The 21,615-nt window shown below is 38.5% G+C and overlaps 1 protein-coding gene across 4 annotated transcripts; it reads left to right on the plus strand.

Moving 5' to 3' along the window:
* Positions 1-447: 447 nt before the first annotated feature.
* Positions 448-20,880, plus strand: CSNK1D (casein kinase 1 delta). 4 transcript variants are annotated; one of them, XM_088176593.1, is made up of 11 exons: positions 448-768; positions 5,936-6,046; positions 7,108-7,202; positions 7,676-7,824; positions 8,299-8,527; positions 8,900-9,070; positions 10,590-10,738; positions 11,320-11,491; positions 11,799-11,938; positions 16,884-16,950; positions 18,762-20,880. In XM_088176593.1, the coding sequence occupies exons 3-10, from the start codon at positions 7,190-7,192 to the stop codon at positions 16,914-16,916; spliced, it is 1,056 nt and encodes a 351-aa protein (XP_088032719.1). In that variant the 5' UTR covers positions 448-768; positions 5,936-6,046; positions 7,108-7,189; the 3' UTR covers positions 16,917-16,950; positions 18,762-20,880. The 4 variants fall into 4 exon arrangements, with proteins under 4 accessions (XP_088032719.1, XP_088032718.1, XP_014742974.1 ...); XM_088176592.1 differs by lacking the exon at positions 16,884-16,950; XM_014887488.2 differs by lacking the exon at positions 7,108-7,202 and having other exon boundaries at positions 451-768.
* Positions 20,881-21,615: the final 735 nt, after the last annotated feature.

Raw genomic sequence — 21,615 nt, forward strand, 5'->3', positions numbered from 1 at the left:
AGGGACTGGGCTTCTGCCTGCTAAAATTCCGAATGGATCAGGATTTCTCCCAGGCCTGAGCTGCCATGACTTAAATCCCTGGCTGTCTTTGGAGTGACAAACGCCTGCTCCAAACTGACATTACGAGACTGGGAGGGTGAGTTTTGTTTCACGGGGAAATAGGCCACCGTTTGTGTCCAGGGATCTGTGGCCGGGAGCGGGCATCTGCCTGCTAAAATTCTGAACGGATCAGGATTTCTCCCAGACCAAGCTGCACTTGGGAAGACTGCGGGCCTCGTTCGCCGCCCGGCAGGCGGCTGGGACGGCCCGATGCCACAGGGCAGGAATCAGCGCCCAGCTTGTCCCGAACGGAACACCGGGAGAGCGGCGGGGCCGGGGAGCAGCGACCGCAGCTGCGCCCCGCCCGCCGCGCGCCCGGCCCTGCGGCAGCGCCCCGCCCCCGTCGCTAGGGAAGTGAGGTCACGCAGTATGGCGGCTCGGGACCACAGCGGCTGAGGGGCCGTTTGTGTCGGGAATCCGTGTCCATCTTGCTCGGGAGCTGGGGCGACGGTCTTGCCTGTCTCGCTAGTATCGAGCGGCGAGAACAAAGCCGCGATGGCGCCCGAAACTGCAGGACTGTGAGGTCTCAGAACGAGAGCCAGCAGGCCGGGCAGAGCAACAGAACCAGGTTGCGGACGAACCGAGCTGCCGCCATGGAGCTGAGGGTTGGGAACCGGTACCGGCTGGGCCGGAAGATCGGGAGCGGCTCCTTCGGGGATATCTACCTGGGTAAGGAGGTTGGCTCGCTGGGGATTTAGCTGGCCCGTTTTGTGGCTGTGTGGAGGACATCGAGGGCCTTGTCGGGTCGGGCCAGTACCTGGGCTAGGGGCACAGCAGCAGTAATTTAATATGTCGTTGACATCATGTCCTGATTTGGACAGTGCGGAAATCTGGAATTCTGGTTTTACTCAGCTGCCTCTTCTCATTATTGTCTATTGACCTTGGGCACTGTTCGCTTCTGTAAAATGGGCATAAGGGTAAAAATCGCCTCGTTTGAAAACACGGGGGCGGGGGGGGTTGAAACAAAACCGCAAAACTCTAAAACCTTCACAACCCACCACATTCGGAAAAACGTTTTCGTAAAGAAACGTGTAACAGGGTTAAATATCGCTGCAGTGGACTAGGAAAAATTGGTGTCAGAAGGATGTCTCTTTCTCCTGTGAGGCCTAAAAAAAATTTACACAACTACAGGTGATTAGGTTGCAGTAAAAAAAAACTTCAAATCCTTCAAATAATCCTCGTAGTTTGACTAATCGTGTTGCTTGACCATAGCCTAATCGTGGTCGCTGTGCAATTCCAAAACGTACAGGATTGGAATTTATCTATGCCAGTCCGTTATTATAGCTCTCTAACATGATAGCCTACTGCTATTGCTTATGACAAGCGCAGGTGGTGGGCACAAGAAGTTTTGAAAGCAGGTGTTTTTAAAATACTCTGCTTATGCGGCAGACTCTCAAGCCATGTGAAGAAACACGAAGAAATGTGAAAAAACACGAGCGTTATGGCCCGTCCAGTAGACACAAGTATTCTGCTTTTGAAAATTGTGTTAACTTAGAAAAGCAAATCAAGGAAGCGAGGGGGAACTGGAACTTGCAGGGGCAAAGGAAGATAATGTCACTTGCTAGCTTATGTGGTATGTTTGGCAGTGCATGAAGTATGAGGGGTGGGGGTTATTCTTCTAGACATCTTGCAGTCCAAAATAATTCGTTACCTAAAGCTGCTTGTTTACAGATGATGAAATACTGGTTTCCCATAAGACAGATCATATGCCTGATGAAAAATACATATTTTTAACTGAAGGTATGTGATTGTGTAGAGACAGAGAAAATTATTCTTCCTCTCTGCAGTGCATGTATAGAAGATTGGAGATGTGACCGTAGAAGATAGTGGTAAAGCTTGTGCAGAAATCCTTGTTAGCTTCCATAGGGATTTTGGGGGGAAATTAAGACAGCAGTTAAAATCTGAAAAGTCTTAGATGATTAGAAAAATTTTTACTTTTGACGATTACTCAGATAAACCAGATTGTATTACATTATTAATATCAAGTGCAAGTGAAATAAACGTTTATGTGTCACTTTTATCTCTATGCATGCAGCTCACACCAGTGAAGTTGCACAGAAAGTTTCCAGTATGCTAGTGTATATATTCACGCCATACTGAATTATCTGCAATAAACCCCTTGGATTTTACTTTTTTTAAAATTTCTAGATAATTGTCATGGATTTACTTTCAGGGCTTACTGCAAATGTCATGACTTAGCCAGTAACTAGCATGGAAGTATGTGAATAGAAGATCCAGCTGGTGGCATGGGTTTATTTTTCCAAGGGAAATGAGTCCCATTTGGTTTGCCTACCATTATCTGGTAGAATAGATGTTTGAAAACTATGTTTTTTGTGATAATGAAATGTGGTTGGTTTTTGAAAAATTCCAGTTACTTCTTGATTGTTCAGATTGTATACTAGACATAAGTGTCTTAAAGTAATTTCTAAAGTTATTTCAGAAGTCATTATTTATTTTTAAGTAGACATGCCTTCTGATAGGCCTCAGTGAATTTGTAGATTAGCTCAGCGTACCTTCCCAGCTCAGTTTTATGCTTTGAAAAGGAAGATTTGAATATTTTTGCCTGTTTCCAGTCCCCACGTTTTGTCTTAAATGCAGCTACAAGGGTGTTGAAAACATTCCAAAGTAGAGGGGAGGGACTTCTTTCATTTTTCCACCATTTCCCTTTTACCCTACTTTGGAATAAGGAACCAGCAACACTGTTAGGAGCGTGGTTCTTTCACATTCTTTGCTCTTCTCCTTCGTACCTCAAAATTTGTCTTGTGGAATGTGGAATGTGGAATCCTGTGGGACAGGATTTTTAAATGTAAGGCACTACTGTAAATAAACATGGACAACCTAAAGAAAATAAGATTTAGGGGTTTGCCTATGTTGCCTTCCAAAGGAAGATATGAAAGGAATTAATACACAGGTATTCTAAGTAGTATAAAAGGTGGAGTGAGTGGATCAGAGTAAGCATTTCTTTTGTTGCCCAGACCATGAGGTCAAGTAGGAATGAGTCATGAAGACAGAGTAGTGTTTTCATGTTTGCAGTGTTTTCATGGTTTCTTGTGTGATGTATATATTTTTCTTAAGAATTAGTTTTAGGTTGTAAACTAATTAAAATAATTTCCAAGGCCTTCCCTAGGGAAGAGGATTTGGCAATTATTAAGTACATTAGAATTTTGCATTTAAAAAAAAAAAGCTGCTTTCACAACTTTAGTCTTTCTTTTTCACTTGAAATGATGACTTCTCATTATACTGCTTGTTGCTGCTTTTTAATTAATGATTCTTTTCATAGAACTGCTGCTTCTCAAATACTATTACGTGTTCCTTAAAGGAAGGAAGCTAAGCTTTTGATGAAATACAGGGTGCTGTAAAATTTTAGAAACTTTTGTCTCAGGCTTAAGGTGTAGACAGAAATCTCTGTTTGGGGACAAGTACTGGATTGCTTGGCAAAATGATTTCCCTTTTTGTGCCCCCATTGGTTTTGCTGGACTCAGAATTATTAATTGTGTTATTTTAGTACAAAATCTCTTGTCTTGAAGGAGAGGGCTTACACGGAAGTGGAGTTCAGGCTAAGGATCATGGCTTTCTTAGGTGATAAAGACTTCTTGAGAAGAGCAAGTATGCTAAGAAGTGACCTAGCAGATCGAGACTATGGTCTGTCCAGTAAATTTAATAGTGCGTTGAGCAGAACTTGATCCTGATAATAGGGGTCTTGATCCTCCTACACGGTTTTTGTGTTAATCAACCACAGAAGTCTGCAGCTATCTTTAGAGAGAGATGTCTTTCATTATATGTAGATGGAAGTTTGTGTCTGTTTTGGATCAGAAAAGTTTTTTTAAAAAAATCCAAACCAACCAGAACTCCAAAACAACGCCATTGCTGTTGACCGCTCATCCGTTAATATGGTCTTCGGTCTACAGACCTCCCTGATTTTGGCTCCGGTAGAAATCTGGAGAAAAAGAGATAATCAAGAAAGGTCAGGAGTTGTGTGGTTCAAAATAGAGACTTTCATTTGGGTTGGGGAGGTCAGTATTAAGTCCTTCCTCCTTATATTGTTGATACATGCTTTAAGATCTCTGGGTTGATGTTCACCGTGATTAATCTGAAGTCCACCAAAATAATTCATTCATGAAATGTGAAAAATACTGCTTTACCTATTGAAGACCTTTCAGTTGCTGCAACTGTACTGTGTCCAAAGTAGCAATCCAGGATCCTGTCACCTGTTATGCTAGATAAAAAGGAGTTGTATGAGACAGATATATGTACAGCCTTATTTTTCTTTTGCATTTTTCAGTTGATGGTCATGAGTTGTGCTTATTATATCTCAAGTGAGCTTCATATATATTTGTTGATTTTTTAAGCAGCATTGTGGAATGCCTAATAGATACCTGCTGGGGTGTCCACTCAGTGAAACTCTGTGTTCTGGCAACGCCGCCTTGATACCCATACATGCGTGCAAATGGAAAGATATTTTATTAACGCAGAAAAAGACGCACAGTCTTGTGGGAGCTCAGATGATTCCGTGCAGTATCAGTTCCTGCCAAAGTGAACAGTCATGTCCGTTTTGAGGAGTGGGATGTTAGCATGTCTTCGTAGCCTTTATCTTCCTGACTTTATAGCATAAAAGTCTGTAAAGCACTGAAGTAGCTCCTTCGCAACAGGAACAGGGTTTTGTAACTATAAAAGTTAGGTCAGTACAATGTAACTGTCAAAGAAAAACATACCGGAAAAAATAGGTAGGCAGAAAAATACGTCATTATGCACATGTGTCTTAATTGCTTTGTGTGACTTCCAGCAAGAGCATTATGGAACTGACAAAGGTACAGATAAGAGAAATGGGAAATAATACACAGTAATTAAAAATTACTTATACAGGGAATGATAAGAGTTTTTGAGCTCTGAAAAGAGTTAAGGGAAAGTGATGTAGTGTAAAAGTGTATGCAATCCTGATAATGGAAAAAGTGAGTACAAAAGTTCATTTGCTTATTCTTGACAAAACAAAACAACCAGTGAACCTCAAGTTAGGCTTTTGAAAGTGGGGATCAGATCAAACGGTAGGTGATGTACTTCACATGATCTTGAACCATGATGTAAAGCAGAAAAGGGACCAACTATGAAAATAGAGGGACCTGGCAATACGTCTGTGAAGTGTCACACATTTCCTTTCACTATTTCCTTTTTTCCTTTAGTTTGCAAGTTGCTTGCTGTGAGAGTGTGTGTTTTCTTGACTGTTTCTTTTTAAGAATGTCAGTTTCTTCCTACATACTTTGAAAGTGAACAGGTAAGACATTTTTTGATTGCAGAAACAAGAATTTAATGGGATTCAAAGAAAGCTTTTGCAGACTTCAGTTTCTTTAGTCTAGATAATCTGCCTTTCAGCCAAGTAAAATGAGGTGTCAGGGTACAGCTGGAGTATGTTGAGGCCTAGGGAAATCGTAGTCTCTATTTTCAAAGCATAAAAGGAGGTGATTTGAATTCCTAGTATTTCTTCTGTTGGCAAGGCTCTGTGCCATGTTTGCAAATATTAATTCTGAACATTTTTGGCACAAGCTGGAAGTGGAAAGACATCCTTGAGAAGATGGACTTCTTGGTTTAGTTTTGTTGTTTGTTTTTTAATGGGATAGCAGCAATTTTGACTTCTTGCGCTACAGTGTCTAATAGTTTTCTCTTGCAATCCTAGTCTGTTGGAGAGTATCTGTAAGGTTTCAGGAGATGTGACTGAAAGTATTTAATCTCTGGATGTTTGCCATTAAGAAATAGTTTGTTGATGTTCGTTTTGTTTTGGTTTTGACAAAGAAAGTGCATCTTAAAAATATTTTGATCAATGTTTAAATTCTTCTGGTTTTAGGAACTGATATTGCTGCCGGAGAAGAGGTTGCAATAAAGTTGGAATGTGTGAAAACCAAACATCCTCAGCTCCACATCGAGAGTAAAATCTACAAAATGATGCAGGGTGGAGGCAAGCAAACTATTTTCCTTCTTCAAAGATTCTCCTGTTTTTACGCTCTTGATGTATCTGCCACCTGGCAGTTAATGTTTGGGATCTCTTTAGAGAAATAAGGATAAGGTGGGAAAGGTAGCAGGGTAGTGGAAGAGCAGCATTGCAGTTCTGCAAGGGTTGGAGGGGAGCAGTTCCAAATCCATGGCTACCATGCTTCATGATAACCAGTGAGATCCTCCAAAGTTTCTCATGGTTTCTAAAATATTAAAATAGGAGGACCTTGTGCAATGTGAAACAAAGTTTTGTCCCTGAACGGTAATTTATTTCTGATTTTCATGGGTCAGTGAAAGATGGTAACCACTGCTTTGGATCATTTCGCCTGACTTGCTTATTATGGTAGCACAATTCTAAATTTCTAAAAATCGGGTTAATTTCTGTTGTACATGATAGCATTCTTTCTTCTGAGTTACAAACACTTCCTTGCTGGGAGAGTTCAAAGACAAAATGGCATTACTAGTGGAGAATAGGAGTGGAGCAACTTCATATCTCCTTCATGTTGCTCTGCTACAGTAACTTATTCATATACGTTCCTGTGCAATTCTGGGACATAAACCTGGTGTAGTTCAGTTTTGTGTTTGCTTCATAGTCCCATGAATTCTTCCTAAATGAGGATATGCATTGCGTAAAGAGTACATTACATTCCATGCTCCATGTCATGCGTCAAGTATGATAATAAGACCTCTAGAAATTGATAATAATGTGTATTTGCATTTAGTTATTTTTTAATTCCTGCCTCATTCAGTTGCCACCTGTGTGTAACCGGAATAGTCTTCAGAGAGTAACATGCTTCATTTACATTCGGTGAATTACAGCATTTCACACCAAAATGCATAGACATAACTCAGAGTAAGGCATTTGAAAATCTGAATAACCTACATACAGGTTTATTCCAAAGTATTTGAACATTTCTACATTTTTATGTGAAATAATGTTCCTGACTTCCTCCATAAATTTAAGCTAATTGTCATACTGTAAAACTGAATGAATAATGCATCTCTTAAACCATGCTACTTTGGTAGAGATTCACCAAACAGGAAATACCGTGGAACTGAAGGAAAGACCAGGATATGAAGGAAGGGTGGAAATGCATTGCAAATTTTGATGAAAGAGACAGGTATTTCATGGTGATTTTGTTGGTTTTGAAACTAAGTTAATTTCTAAGGCCTTCCTTAGTAATAGCATCTAGTGGTTTGTTAGGGTCTTTATTTTCAGACTTCTGATTCGTGCCTTATTGCATCTTAGAGACTACAGGAGTATTAATATTGGTAAAATGCTTAGGGTTCAAATCCATCTATGTTCAATACTTTAAAGTTACAAGGTAAGTACAAGACTGGAAGGTTTCTGGGGAAGAGAAAAAGGGCTATTTTTACACTTCTGTTGCTATAATTTTGTATTGATTCTGCTGGAAGTTAACAAGCCTTTAATTTTGGAATGTCTGAAAGTAGCATAAAATATTAAACTTCACTGTAAATGGAAACATTCATGGTAGTGACCCTCAGAATTCATCTTAAGAGCCTTGAAGATTTGTGTGTATTAATTATATAAATCAAATTGTTATACTGAATAAATGGTTTATTTTTTTCCTAGTGGGTATTCCCACAATTAAGTGGTGTGGAGCTGAAGGGGACTACAATGTTATGGTGATGGAGTTGTTGGGACCGAGTCTTGAAGATCTCTTCAATTTTTGTTCAAGGAAATTTAGTCTCAAGACAGTCCTATTACTTGCTGACCAAATGGTAGGAAACTGTTTTGTTATCTTGACAGTGCAATATATTGGGATATTAACTTTTTTTTTTTATAGATCATACACATTTTATTTCTAAAATTTAGAGCTGAATAGGCTGTATTAATAGAGGAAAGGTTCAAAATTAGTTCTGTAAATGCAAACTATCCCATCAAAACTGATTACCAGTTCTTCCTTAAAAACTGGACCTGCGCCATTTGCATACCAGGTGTTGTACTGCTCAAAGACTAAGAATTTTCCCGAGAAGGTTTTTGGAAACAGGTGTAAAATAGACAGGAGCAAAGAGCTGGAAAGAAGGTTTTTTGGTTGTCTTCTGAATTATGTTCTCTTTAATGCTCTTATATTTTACAATATAAAGGAGGGTTGCCTCTTTCATTATTAAGACAGAATTGGTAGTGTTTTTGTCAGAAAAAGATGTGTGCTTCGTCTCTCGACAATGATTTTTTTTTTGTGGTTCTGTATTTAGATTAGTCGAATTGAATATATTCACTCTAAGAACTTCATCCACCGAGATGTGAAGCCAGATAATTTCTTAATGGGCCTGGGGAAGAAAGGCAATCTTGTCTACATAATAGACTTTGGACTAGCAAAGAAGTATCGAGATGCTCGAACTCACCAACATATTCCATATCGTGAAAATAAAAACCTAACAGGAACTGCCCGTTACGCGTCCATCAACACTCATCTTGGGATTGGTGAGCCGGGGAAAGCAGTAAATTGAAACTTCACAAGTGTCAATGCATGTAATTTTAGTGCAAGTGGATGTTGCTTTGTGGAGGTATAGGAGACGGTCCCTATTTTTTGACACTACGAGTGCAGCGTGCACAGCCTTGCATGTCTCGATGAGGTGGGATTCAGTCAGTTTGCAGTGCTCGGGAATTAGCACATTTTTTAATAAGTGCAAGGATAATAGGCTTTTCTTGTACTGAATGAGTTTATCATGGGCACAGTAACTCTTAGCTGTCTCTTGGTTTTGTAAGGGTTTTTATAGCAGTCTTGTTGCACAGACTTTTGTTTTTCCAGTAGAAAATGAAACCTAATGAGTTCACTTTTTTATACTGTTGTAGAGCAATCTCGCAGAGATGACTTGGAGTCCTTGGGCTATGTACTGATGTATTTTAACCTGGGCTCCCTCCCCTGGCAGGGACTGAAAGCAGCAACAAAGAGGCAGAAATACGAACGTATCAGTGAAAAGAAAATGTCTACACCCATTGAGGTTTTGTGTAAAGGATATCCTTGTAAGTTGCTCTTCTTTGGCCTAAGCGTTCATGTTTCAGTGGTACATCTCCTTTCCTTACATTAAATTCTACTACTCTTTTCCACTGTCTCTCCCTCTCCCCTTCTCTCTCCCTCTCTTCTTCTTCTTCCTTATCCCTCATGATTTTACCACGTGTGGTAAAATTATTCTGCTGAAGACTGTGATCTTTTGTGTTCGTAGCATTTCTAGGGATCTCTTGTCTCAACTATTGAAGTGCCCTCAAGAGGAAGGGTAGCATGGTACACCTGATTTGCTCTGTATTTTTTATGCACCTGTCGGCTTGCTAATTGGTAACAGACAAATAGCATTTTAACAAACTGCCTCTTTCTCCGTCTGTATGGATACTGTTTCTTATGGATTTCATACTGGATGTATTGGATTGTACAGTCAGATGTACTCTTACCTACTGCAGTTGTTTCACTTGGGAATTATCATCCCAGGTTCATCTGGTTTGGCCTACTGATGGATTAGAATTTTTGAGAGGCATAAGAAACCCTGCTGTATCCCAGCATCGTGCCTCAAAGCAGTTCTGTTTCTCAGTTTGTTATTTACACCAAAACAATAATAATCTTGAGTATTGTGAAATGATACTTAAATTTGCTTTAAAACTTAGTAACACTAGCTGTCATCAGAGAATATTTTCATTTGACAAAGAGTTCTGTCTCATCTTTCCATCCTCATGGGTTTGGCAACTAGTTACAGTGACAAGAATTATAGTTTTTTGTTTGGGTTGTGTGAAAATTCATCATTTTTAATGTGTTTCAGGTGTTGCTTCATACGTGTTCCTTTACATTCATAAACTATGTGTTTTTTCTGGGGTTTACAGGCAGGGAAGACTAATCAGCTTCTCCTGTGCCATTTGTTAGAATTCCTTTCTTAATAGAAATTAATGTCTTATTTGGGAAGACCTAAAGTCAGAAGCTAGTATTTTGATACTGCTATTTTCTCTGGTGCACTACAGTACACCACAGTACAGCACATTCACAGTACATTCACTACAGTATTCATTTTTTTGCTATGTAATATTTTGCTTGCCATTTACAAACAAGCATTCAGACTATTGTAAATTAAAAATGTGGCATGACCTGGGAGATGAAGTTTTTGTGTGTTCTGAGATGCAGCAGACATGAATCTCTGTGTGGCTTAACAAAGAAATGCTGTTCCGTGTCCCGCAGTAAATTGTGTTCAGTATATTCCAATCAAAGTTTTAAACCTTTTCTTCCCCACCAGTTGTTGGTTAAAGAACTGTACTGTTGGGTCCTCTCTGCTGTTGACAGATGAGATCTTTGCCTGCTCTGAGATAGAAAAATAATTTATTTTTCAGGATTGACATGGTAGTGTTCCCTTTGGTGTATTTCTAGTATTAGATCATTATTCTTTCTCTTACGTTAAGAAGATTCCCTGCTTTTTGGGTTTGAGGTGGTTTGGGTTTTTTGACTCAGAATTACAAAAAGCCAATGTGAAGCTGAAGATAAAAATCAGGCTTTCTTTTATTACAGCTGAATTTGCCACATACTTGAATTTCTGCCGTTCTTTGCGCTTCGATGACAAGCCGGATTATTCCTATCTAAGGCAATTATTCAGAAACCTCTTTCATCGGCAAGGATTCTCCTATGACTATGTATTTGACTGGAACATGCTGAAATTTGTGAGTAGCTCACATAGCTTTCTAAAACTTCGATTTTTTTTTAATGGTTTTGGTTGGGGTTTTTTATTACATTGCCAGTTTTGAGTATCTTAACTGGTACTCTAAGACTGCCTTCCATTTTTCCTGCTGGCAACTCTACAGTATACACAAAAAGATCAGGACATGAGGAAAAGTAGGAGATAGGGGATGCATGCTATAAGGCTTGGATGACAACTAAATTACAGTTACAAGGCTTTTAATGTGGAAGTCTTCTTAAATCCTTTCGGGCAGTCACCAGGCTAGGTTGCAGAATTATAACTTACTCTCACCTTGATCTTTAACATGGGTCATTTTCCACATTTGAGGAAGTGTCCAGCTGCCATAACAGTATATGTGTACATTAGTATATGTGTACATTTTGAAGACTATGCGAGCAGCTGTATGAACAAAAGTTATGGCAGTTCTTGAGAAATTTTACCAAAACAGTTGATGCCCTATCAAACTTCACACATTGTCCAGTTCTTTCTTTTCAGTACTTTTATCCAAACTTAGAGTTGTAAGCTCCGTAGTCTCCCAAGTTATTCACTAGTCTTGACCCATAGGGTGCAAGTAGAGCAGCTGAAGATGCTGAACGGGAAAGGCGAGAACGAGAGGAAAGATTAAGACATACACGAAATTCAGCTGTACGTGGATTACCTTCCACTGCTTCTGGCAGGCTTAGAGGAACACAAGATGTAGCTCCTCCTACACCTCTTACCCCAACTTCACATGCTGGTAAGTAAGCAAGTACTTGGGTAAGTGCATCTTGTAGACTACTCTCATCAGCACTTTGTCTCTGGGCAGAATTTGGCCTTTTGGTTTGGTTTTTTCTCCCCTGCTTTTTATGAGATTGAATGTAATTGCATACGCTCGTTGCCTAGCAGTTGATACTTGTATTTCCATGAAATGTCAAGAAACAGCTTTGATTCGTCGTTTGGTTCTGTGGAATTTTTATGTGCAAACAGCAAGAGTGTAATTTTTCCAGTGACCGTGTTAACATGGCATTTATCATTGTGGGAATCTAATGCAGTTTTTCTCACAGCCACCACCTCTCCTCGGCAAGTATCTGGTATGGAACGAGAAAGGAAAGTGAGTATGAGGTTGCATCGTGGTGCCCCAGTCAATATCTCCTCATCTGATTTAACAGGCCGACAAGATACATCTCGCATGTCAACTTCGCAGGTAAAAAAAAAATAAATCTGTGTATTGAAAAAAAGAGGACGATTTGATAAAGTTAATTTGCCAAAAGAACTTACCAGGTAATTGACGTGATATGATGTTCATTCATGTAAATGCTTGAAATTTACCTTGAATTATGTGGGTGTAAAGAAATATTTATCTTTACCTTGACAGCAATGAGAGGATGCAGAATTCTAGAGGTGTGGCATTTTAACCTACTATTATGGGATTTAGCTCCTTGACTCATTGAGTTTCTTATATCTGTTACCAGTGAAGAAGCAGAGTAAGAGACAGTAGTGAATCTTGTTTCCAATCCAACAGAGCAGAGAGTATTGGTGCAGAAAAGGCAAGAAGCATTTGGTGAAGAATGGAAGGTGCAATAGTGAAAAAATGCTTTAGTGCAGTGCTCTTAATTCAGAGCTGCTAAGAGGCCACATACATACATGGATGATGGGTATGTTGCAGAAGGCTCATTTGAGGAGTATGGCAGGAGGGTAAATGATAATGATTTGTATTCAGCACTGAAATCATCCAAAGAAATGTTAGGAGTCTTTCTTTTTAGGATTGACAATGTTAAGTGTGTTTCTAACTCTGTGCTATTGTGGAAACATTCCTTCCTCTGCATATTGACAGTTTTGTCCCAAACAGCATGTGGCTTTGCTTTGTAAAATTTACTTTTGGTCTTACTTACAAAATGGAAATCAGCCAATCTATAGACATTCTGCACCATTTCTGGGGAAGCAGTATGTTAGGGGGACTGTTGCAATGACCTAGGGGTTTTTCCATCATGCCTCACTACTGTACAGGAGCTCTAACTGCATAATTTTTGCCAGGGACTTGTTCCTCGTTGACAGAGCACATTCACAAAAATTAGCTCGTTTCTTTTTGGCTTCATCATTTAATTGGCAGAGTTAATTACTTTTGGATAGTACATGTTCTTTCATATGAAATCTTACTGCTGGAAAGAACAGCTTTTTAGATGGAGGCCAGGTGAATATCGCTAATGAAGACTGAGAGTGAACTGGATTGGAGAAAATTCCATTGTGATAAAAGCGAAGTGGGATTTGGGGGGGATTTAAGTTGAATGAGTTCTTTCACCATGTAGCTGCACAGATACTTGTGCTTGCACATGGGATGAACAGTTCAGGAGCAGAAATGACTGGACAAGAATAGAGGATAGGTGAGGTTTTCTGTATTGGCTTTGGGTACAAGTTTCACCATCTTAAATTGTTCACTGAACTGCTATTCTTGCCACCAGCAATTCTCACGCTGAAGTATTTTTAAGTAGTTTGAAAGCAAAGAGGGGAGAATTGTGCATATTTATGGATCTTGTAAGTTTGCATAAATACCTATTAGAAGAATGTAAAGAAGGTGCAACCAGACTGTTCACAGCAATTTCCAGTGAATGGACAATGGAGAGTGGGCACAAATTGAAATACAGGAAATTCTATTTAGACATACAAAGAAACTTTTTTACTATGGAGGTAGACAAGGACTATAACAGGTTGCCCAAAGAGGTTGTGGAGTCTCTTTTCCAAATTAATTGGAGCCCAATTGGACATTGTCCTGAGTGGCCTGCTATAGTTGACTGTGCTTTGGGTAGTGGGATTGGGCTACATGATTTCCAGGGGTTCTTTTTGACCTTGAATATTCTGTGAGGTTGTGATGCAGACTTCTCCCTGAACATGTACTTTAATGTAAAGATGATTTCTTGGAAAAGTGTATAAGCTAGTTCTTTGGCATTCTGAGCAAATCTCAGATGCTTTGTCTCTGTTAACAGTCAGGTAAATAACGCATAGTCCATGGCACGTTGCTTAGTGTGCAGGTGACACTATTGTAAACATTTCAAGATACAAGTAACACAGTTGGGCTTGTAGATCCATTTTGGTTCTGCCTAGCTTGTAAAATCCAAATACTGTGAGGGCAGTGGGCAGTTTCCTGAGTGGTCTGTGTCATATTTCCCTTTATAAAGCTGGGGATTATGGCTTCCCCTTTTCCACTCACAGGGAACTACACTGGACTACCGTGATGTCTCAAATATGATGGATAGTGGTGTAGCCATTTACTCAGCCCATTCCCTCAGACCCCATGGATGTGTGTCATCAGGTCCCACAGACTCGTGCACTTTCAGGTTCCTTAAACAGTCCCAAACACTGTTGTCTTCCACAGTGAATGGTTCTTCATTTTCCTAATCCCTGCCTTCACCTTCAGCAACTTGGGTGGTGTGGCTGAAACACTTTACTCAGACTTCAGCTTGTAACACTTCCACTTGAACTTGTAAGAGAAAATTCACTTGTCATTTTCCCAGTTCTCACTCTCTCACAGGCAAGATGGTGCAAATTGCAGGTGTTGATAGCTTTTTAGTCGATTGATACTCTTAATAGTCTTCATAATACTAAAGTAGCTCTTCTGTAATCAGAATTTATCCTTAGATGTTAGGCAGGTTAACAGTTACAGCCATGAGTTTCCAATTGTCTTTATACCTTGTTCTTAGGAAGACCTAAAGTGTATGAGTTACATGGCAAAGTCATTAAAGAGAATTTTGGTTGGAGAGATGTAAAAAGATAGAGTCATCCGTATCACTTCTTGTCAAGAGAACCATAAAGAATAGCAATTGTTTGTCCATGTCCATTCCAAGTGTGCTAGTTTCCTTAGTAAGTCTTAAATAAATACACTACCACAGGTCCTTTTTCAGGAAGTGCTTAAGCCATACTCTGGTAGAAGGCAATTTTTGGTACTTGCCGTGCACATCTGCAAATGTTTTCTGTTAAGAACTACGTTAATTAGAGTTCTTACTTATAACTTGATAAGTTCGTTTGGTTATTTCATTTACTCTATGCCTTGGTTTGGTAAGGCAATGGTGCATCTGTAATCTCCACCTCTATTCATCAAGAGGAATGGCTGCTGCTTGTTAAATTCTGGACAGTGAAATGTGCAGAGGTTACTCAAACAAGGAAGACTACTTCCCTCTAAGTAGAGTTCTTAAAGATGACTACTCCATGTGTTTATCTTTCTTTTTTCCAAACTGAATTCTGATCAGGTCAGACTGAAACTGAAAAACTAAGGCTATGAATGCAAATAATAGGAACCAAAGTTCTCTTATGAAAACTAGGCATTCTCAGAGAAATTCGATGCTCATGTAAAAATGGTAATTGGTAAGCATAGCAAAACAGGTGTCATTTATTCCTCATATCCAAGGTAGTGTCCACGTAGCACCTTAAGTCATTCTCATTAATAAGACATGCAATATCTAACACTTAAGTAACGAGCATTTATTGGAGTAACAACTACAGTGTCTATGAAATGGTTCGTGAAACTCGTTTCTAATGAAATTATGTAACTTCTATGGCTCATGTAATTCAGTACTTTTCTGGATTATATGAAGTGAATGCAACAGCGAAAAACCTGGAAGTTGTGAGTTTACAGTGATAAACTTCAGTGGGAGCTGAGCAGTTGAGTGCCGGCTATTCAAATGTGTATTCCTGCAGTGCTCCAGATTCTGGTTAGGATGAAGGAGTGGAGGCCGTTTTCCTGTATAGGGGAACTGTATCTGTGGTAAGTAATGACTGAGGAGGCAGGTGTAATGTTGGAGAGGTTAGTGTGATTTCCTAATGAAAGGGCACAATTTCCTCGTTGAATCTACATATGATACAGTAATGAACAGAAGTGGAGGTGTTATTTTGTGTCATTAGTGAGATGGATTGGGAGAACAGATTGTACAGTGTCAGAGTTTCAAACCTACTTCTTTCAGTTTGTACAAAAAGCTAAGAAAATGTCTTGAGTGAGTTGATGTACTGTTTGAGACACAATGATTTTAACAGGAATTATTGTTTAAGGAGAAAACATGTGAAAAACCTATTGCTTAAAATTAAAACATTCACAAGTAAAGAAAGGATAAATAGAGGTCTAAGTGGAAGTAGTTACCTACTGAAACAACTTCTAAAATAAGTAGATCGCCTCTCCTCTGTGCCTTTACATCAATACTGGATTCATTTCTAAGTGAATGATTGATAGTCAGCACTGAAATCATCCTTACTGCTCATGGTGACTTAGCAAAGAAATTTCATATCAGAAATAACGTGTTCAAGTCTAAAGCAAGCCTAAATTACAGGTCTGTATGCAATGAAGGGTTGTGATCTGTGTTGCACAGAAAATCATACCAGCTGTTTAAAGATCCTTCTGCTCTTAAACTTTCTTAAGTGAATTGTTGCCTAAGTCTCCTTTATACATAGATTTTAAACATTAAAAGGCGTAGTAAAGGAGGTAGTGAATGAGGTAATGAGTATTCTAGTGAAAGCTACTTTGAATCAGTTCAGCTGGTCCACATTCACTGACTGCATCCTGAAAGCAGTGATATCTCCAGTGTCTAGTTATGGGTGAGTAGTCTTCATTTCCTTCAAGGAAAGCTTCAGTCTGACTGCTCATGGTTACACAGTAAGTTGCTTAATATTTTTTTCTTGAATGTAGCATGTTCAGCACCCAACAGTCAAAGCAGTGGCAAATTCCTATTGGTAATAGAGGTATTCTCTCTGTAGTTGAAGGAAAGATTGAAATGCTGCACAAAGAAATATTTGAGTAAGTCTCTTTGACAGAAGAAATTTTTAGAAGACTGTAGTCAACACTGGCATTAAATAACTTAAGTGTTGTGCCATACTTCCAGTGCTTCTGCATTTTCCATTTCCACATCTGCAAATCTTTCTCCACATACCCATCTTAATAGGCATCATGCTCTGCGTTGTTCTTCTGACCCTGTCAGCTGCCTTTGAGGATTAATGATTTGTTTCTTTTACATGTCTCTTAATATGATGGGAATATCTTATGGAAGTCTGAAATCAGAGCTTCTCAAAAGATAGAGTTGCTGCTGCAAGTTCAGGTTGGATTTTTAAGACATCTTTATATATTGGGGCAGTGGAACTGTTACAAATTGCTGTCTTTTCCCCTACCTCAGAATAGCATTCCTTTCGAACACCATGGCAAGTAGCTGCTCGTCTCCTTTCGTTGGAAGGCAGCACTGGGTGAGTGCTTCTCATTAGACACCAAAACTTTGTATGGGGTGGGGAAAAACTCTTTAGAAACATCCGACTTCACTCTTCCTATTCGTGTGATCTCATAGTTGTATCTGTGCCTTCTGGTCAGCTGCTTGATGAAGCATTGATTTTTCTCTTAACTTACAAGTCAATGTCTTTCCAAAGGCTGAGTTATTGCTGCTGTTCCACTTGGACTCTTAATTAGAATTGACAGTAACAGTGACTTTACAGTGACCGTAAAATTGTAAAGTATCAACAATAAAGCAAAATAACCAAGTCTAAATTTTTATTGTATGAGAATTATGTCTTTCCAAGGGTGTTGATGCAGCAGTATGTCATCCATTAAAAACCAGATCTGCTTCAGAATCATAAAAACAAAATAGCTGCATGAAGACTAAATTGACAGTATTGCTCAAATGAGGCTCTGTCTTGTCTTGTGAATGGAATGTTCTACTACAGCCGTGTCCATTTTTCACTGTTTTATATTCTTCTCCATGCCTTATGAGCACTCATTTTAAAAATAGATCTGTTCAGATCTGTATTTAAAAAATAATCACATACATACAAGAATAGTTGATCATGAGCATCTCGGAGGTAGACAGATTTGAATTTGGGTGTTATGAGGTCCTTTCCACTGTTCAGTGCAGTAGAAGTTTCTGCCTCTCTGGGTGCAGCTTTTGGCTTTTTAGTCTGTTTCGCTTTTGGCATTAACAGGTTTCATATGAGAAATAACAGCTTTCATTTGGAATCTGAACCTTAATGGCTGAGGGATGCTTTTCTTAAGTATTTAGAGAGCTTCTTTGATTTGCTACTTATTAAAAAAAAAAGGCGCTGTGAAATTTTCTGTTCCTTAATAAATTCTGTTGTATAACTCTTGTCTGCTGTCTCACTTTCTCTATAAAGCCTAAGCTTGCATTAATTCTGTATCTCTAGTTGGTGAAGAATCCTGCTATTTTTCTTCCTGCTTTGTGTGCTTGGCTGATTCTGCACAAGCTGCTTCATGAACAGTTTATAACATTAAAAAGATCCTACTGTAAATGGCAGCTCAACGCTTTAAAGACCAGTTATCAGATCTTGGTAAAAAAATAGATATTAAAAACGCAAAAAAGCACACCTAAAGCTTTGCATTGAAAAGCCTCTCTGCAGGAGACATGCAAATTCTGGTCTGGGTTGTGCCTGCATTGGTTGGCCTATACTGTATGCCTTAGTATTTGTAGCTGTTCACACTGAAACAAATACTGAATACTGATCCAGCTGTTTATATGTTTCTCGCTTCTTAAATTGCAGAGATGTATGGTTGTTTTTCACTTTCATGGTGAAAATGATACTGAAATAATGCTACCCTCTTACTTCAGTAGGTCAAACTATGGAGATACAAGAAGTATCTTTTAACACAATGTCCCATGGAAAGTGAAAAGCTATTGAAAATAATTAATTTCTTTTTTACCTTCTTAATTTCTTTTTAATTAATTATCCATTGAGTCTATTACTGTGCATTCATGGTGTTTTCATCTGGTTGGTTCTTTCTTCTGCACATGTTTATGCTCTGTCTAATTTTCTTCAAAACATCACCTCTGGCTGGAAAGGTGAATTTTCCATGTTATCTTCTAAAAAAGGAGGAAAATAATAAGGAACTTTGTGTAGCTACTGGTGGATGTGAAATACTGTATTGCTGATTGGATTTTGAATTCACACACTTAAAGTTTTGGCAATTAATAGCTTAAAAGTGCATTGCAAGACACTTGTATATTGACTGGAAGGATATGTGCTGATGTTGTCTTGTTTTTTGGCTTTGGTAGATTCCTGCTCGGGTTACTACCAGTGTTCTCCAGTCTGCTGTGCACCGATGAAAATTATTTTGCCATGGAGGGCAGATAATGCATGGCTGATCTCCCACGTTACCAATGGCTTTACTAGCAAATACACCCTAAACTAGAGTGGAAATTGGAGTTCTCCATGTGACCTAAAAGGCGCTTGGAGGAACATGCAGAGACTTCAGCAGCTGCCATTACAGGACGCTTTTGCCAGAAACCCAATGACCTTAAGAGAACCCTGTGGTAACAGGGCTGGAAAAGAAAGATGGTTTACAGAGTTCACCGCCTGTTACTGGATGGCCATTTCAGTTTTCCCTCCACAGGCGGCAGACTTTACTCTCTTTTTATTATTCTATTATAACTATAAATCTTTTACTTGGTTTAAGAAAGTTTTTTGTATAATTTTGCTAAAATTATTGGCTTACTTCTCTGTAAAGAACTCTTGCTTTTGTCTGATTTAAAAATGTAGAATATAAACAAACCTGAACTAAAGACAGTGACTTGAAATTTCTTGTTTAAAAGGTTAGTCTGCCAGGGAACATGTAAATGAATCAAAACCATCTGATGTTATTTAAATTGTTTACTTTCATGTATCGTCCCATTCTGAGTTGGTTTTCTCATGAAGTTTTAAAACTGTTTATTTGACTGCTCACTGTCTTCATTCACACTGGACATTTAACTTTCTGTGTAGCACAAAGAAATTTTTAACACTCATTGTGTTTCATAGAAGAGGATAACTAAATACCGTGCAGGAGAGTCTTAAGTATAGTAGAGATCGTAATGATGAATTTCTTTTTTGTAAAGAGCATGAACGACAAAGTGAAAGACTGACATTTGAGGGATTTAGAATTAGAAAGCTTGTTCAGTCTCTCTGCTTAGTTTGGGTGAATGGATACTTTCAAACATTGTTTTTACTGGGAAGATTTTGTTTCCTCTTCTCTGAGGCTGGTTAGCTTGGAGGCTATTACAAGTGCAAAACAGACATAGCTGCTGAGTCTTCTGTGAATTTGCTTGTTTCATTCAGTATCCACATGTTTATAAATAAATACATTGATTTAGACCTTCTGTTACATACCAAGACTCAAAAAGGAATTCTTAAACAAAACACCCCGCAAAAAATAATAACCTATTCTTGCAGTAAAATCCTGAGAATTTTTACAATTCAGATGCGTATCTATTTAAGTCTTAAATATATTCAACCTGCATATGCCCAGAGTTATTATCTAGGCGTGAATGACTTAACATGCTCAGGTTGTTGCAGGTGTTGTTGGCTCCTGTTGGTTATGAAATCTGGGAAATTGTTCATATTGTCTGTTACTATACACAGTCTCATAAAAGTACGTGTTCTGTCCTTACAGTACTTGGAACAGTACCAGAACTATTATGACTGAAATTGCTGGAAATGAAAGTATGTACAGAGATTTTGTTTGAACAGTTAGGTATTTTGAGAAATTCATCCCTGCCTGGAGACAAGTTTAAAAGGTGTATTGGTCTTCAGATTTTTATGGAGAGCAGTTTTTTTATTTTTTGGGTGTTTACAAATTATTTTTTGCCCCTCTCAAAAGTCCATGTACTAAATATTATCATTCTTCTTTGACTGCTTCCATAACATTAGCTATTTGCTTGTGTGTATTCTGGGTCAGACTGGGGAAATATGTGTTTGGGGAGAGTATAGTGGAAAAGCTTGAGAATTTGATTGATCGATAAGTTTGCATAAGAGAATTATTTCCTCAGTTACTATAAACTGGTATTTTAGGCATGTGCACTACCATTTGAGCAGTTTTACACTTCACTGTGCTTTCCTTGTAAATATATGTGGTTAATAGTGTAATGTTTGAGAGACTTACAAAAGCAGCCTTTTTATTTCTTATGTATCTGGACCATTAGATTGCTGTACTATACTTAAGAGTTGACTGCAGACTTCAAGAATTGTACTCACTTGTGGGCAGTTTTTGTCCTCATAATAGTTAAATTCCATCATGCAGAAAATAGTTAGACTGTCTATATAAACCTGTGTATAAACCAGTATCTCAAATCACTTCATTTGTACTACCACTGTATTTGTGTACTTAAACAGTTGTGTAAATACATTCATAATAACTTCTGTTCTTCTTTGGTGTAACTTACTGACTTGCGATGAGTCCTTACCCTTTACCTGATGCAACCTTTTTTTTTTTTTTTTTTTTTTTTTTTTTGCTTCTTTTTTTTCTTTTTCCTTTTTTCTTTCTTTTTTCAAGGGGTTTCTGTACCTACAGAAACAGTCGGTTTGTCAGTTGCAAACATTTGAAGATACTGTCTTGTTACCAAAACTTTCAGTGAAAGAGTTTGGTAGTCATGATCCTGGGGTATACAGGAAGAAAGAGAAAGCATTAATTGCTTTGCTCACAGAAAGCATGTATTTTTGTCAGTTTAAAGGTAAATGTTTTTGTTTGGATGCTTCTTTTTTTTTTCCAGAAGTTTTTCATTTTGTATAAATGCTTTTGCTTATCAAGTAATGCATGGTGTTGATAAGGAAGTATAGTAATGGAATTGAGATTGGATCAATTATGGAAATTAAGATAAAAGCAAGAATAATAGCGAGCTGTACTTAAGGTGGTACCCTGTATAATTAAATTCTGGATTTTGCTATGTGATTCTCATATAATTATGTCTATTATAATCTGAGATGCATCTTCAGGACCCTCCTGTATTTTCTTATTAGCAGGCCTTTAAAAGTCGGAAGGATATTTTAATTTCTTCTCATGGTTTTAAGTTAGAACTGTGTATATGCTTTTATATGGAAAATACCACCTGTGCTGCTCCTTTACATAATCTTGAATGCTTACAGAGTCCTTGAGTT

The sequence above is a fragment of the Sturnus vulgaris genome, chromosome 20, assembly GCF_052056855.1.
Source record: "Sturnus vulgaris isolate bStuVul1 chromosome 20, bStuVul1.hap1, whole genome shotgun sequence".
Classification (NCBI taxonomy): domain Eukaryota; kingdom Metazoa; phylum Chordata; class Aves; order Passeriformes; family Sturnidae; genus Sturnus; species Sturnus vulgaris.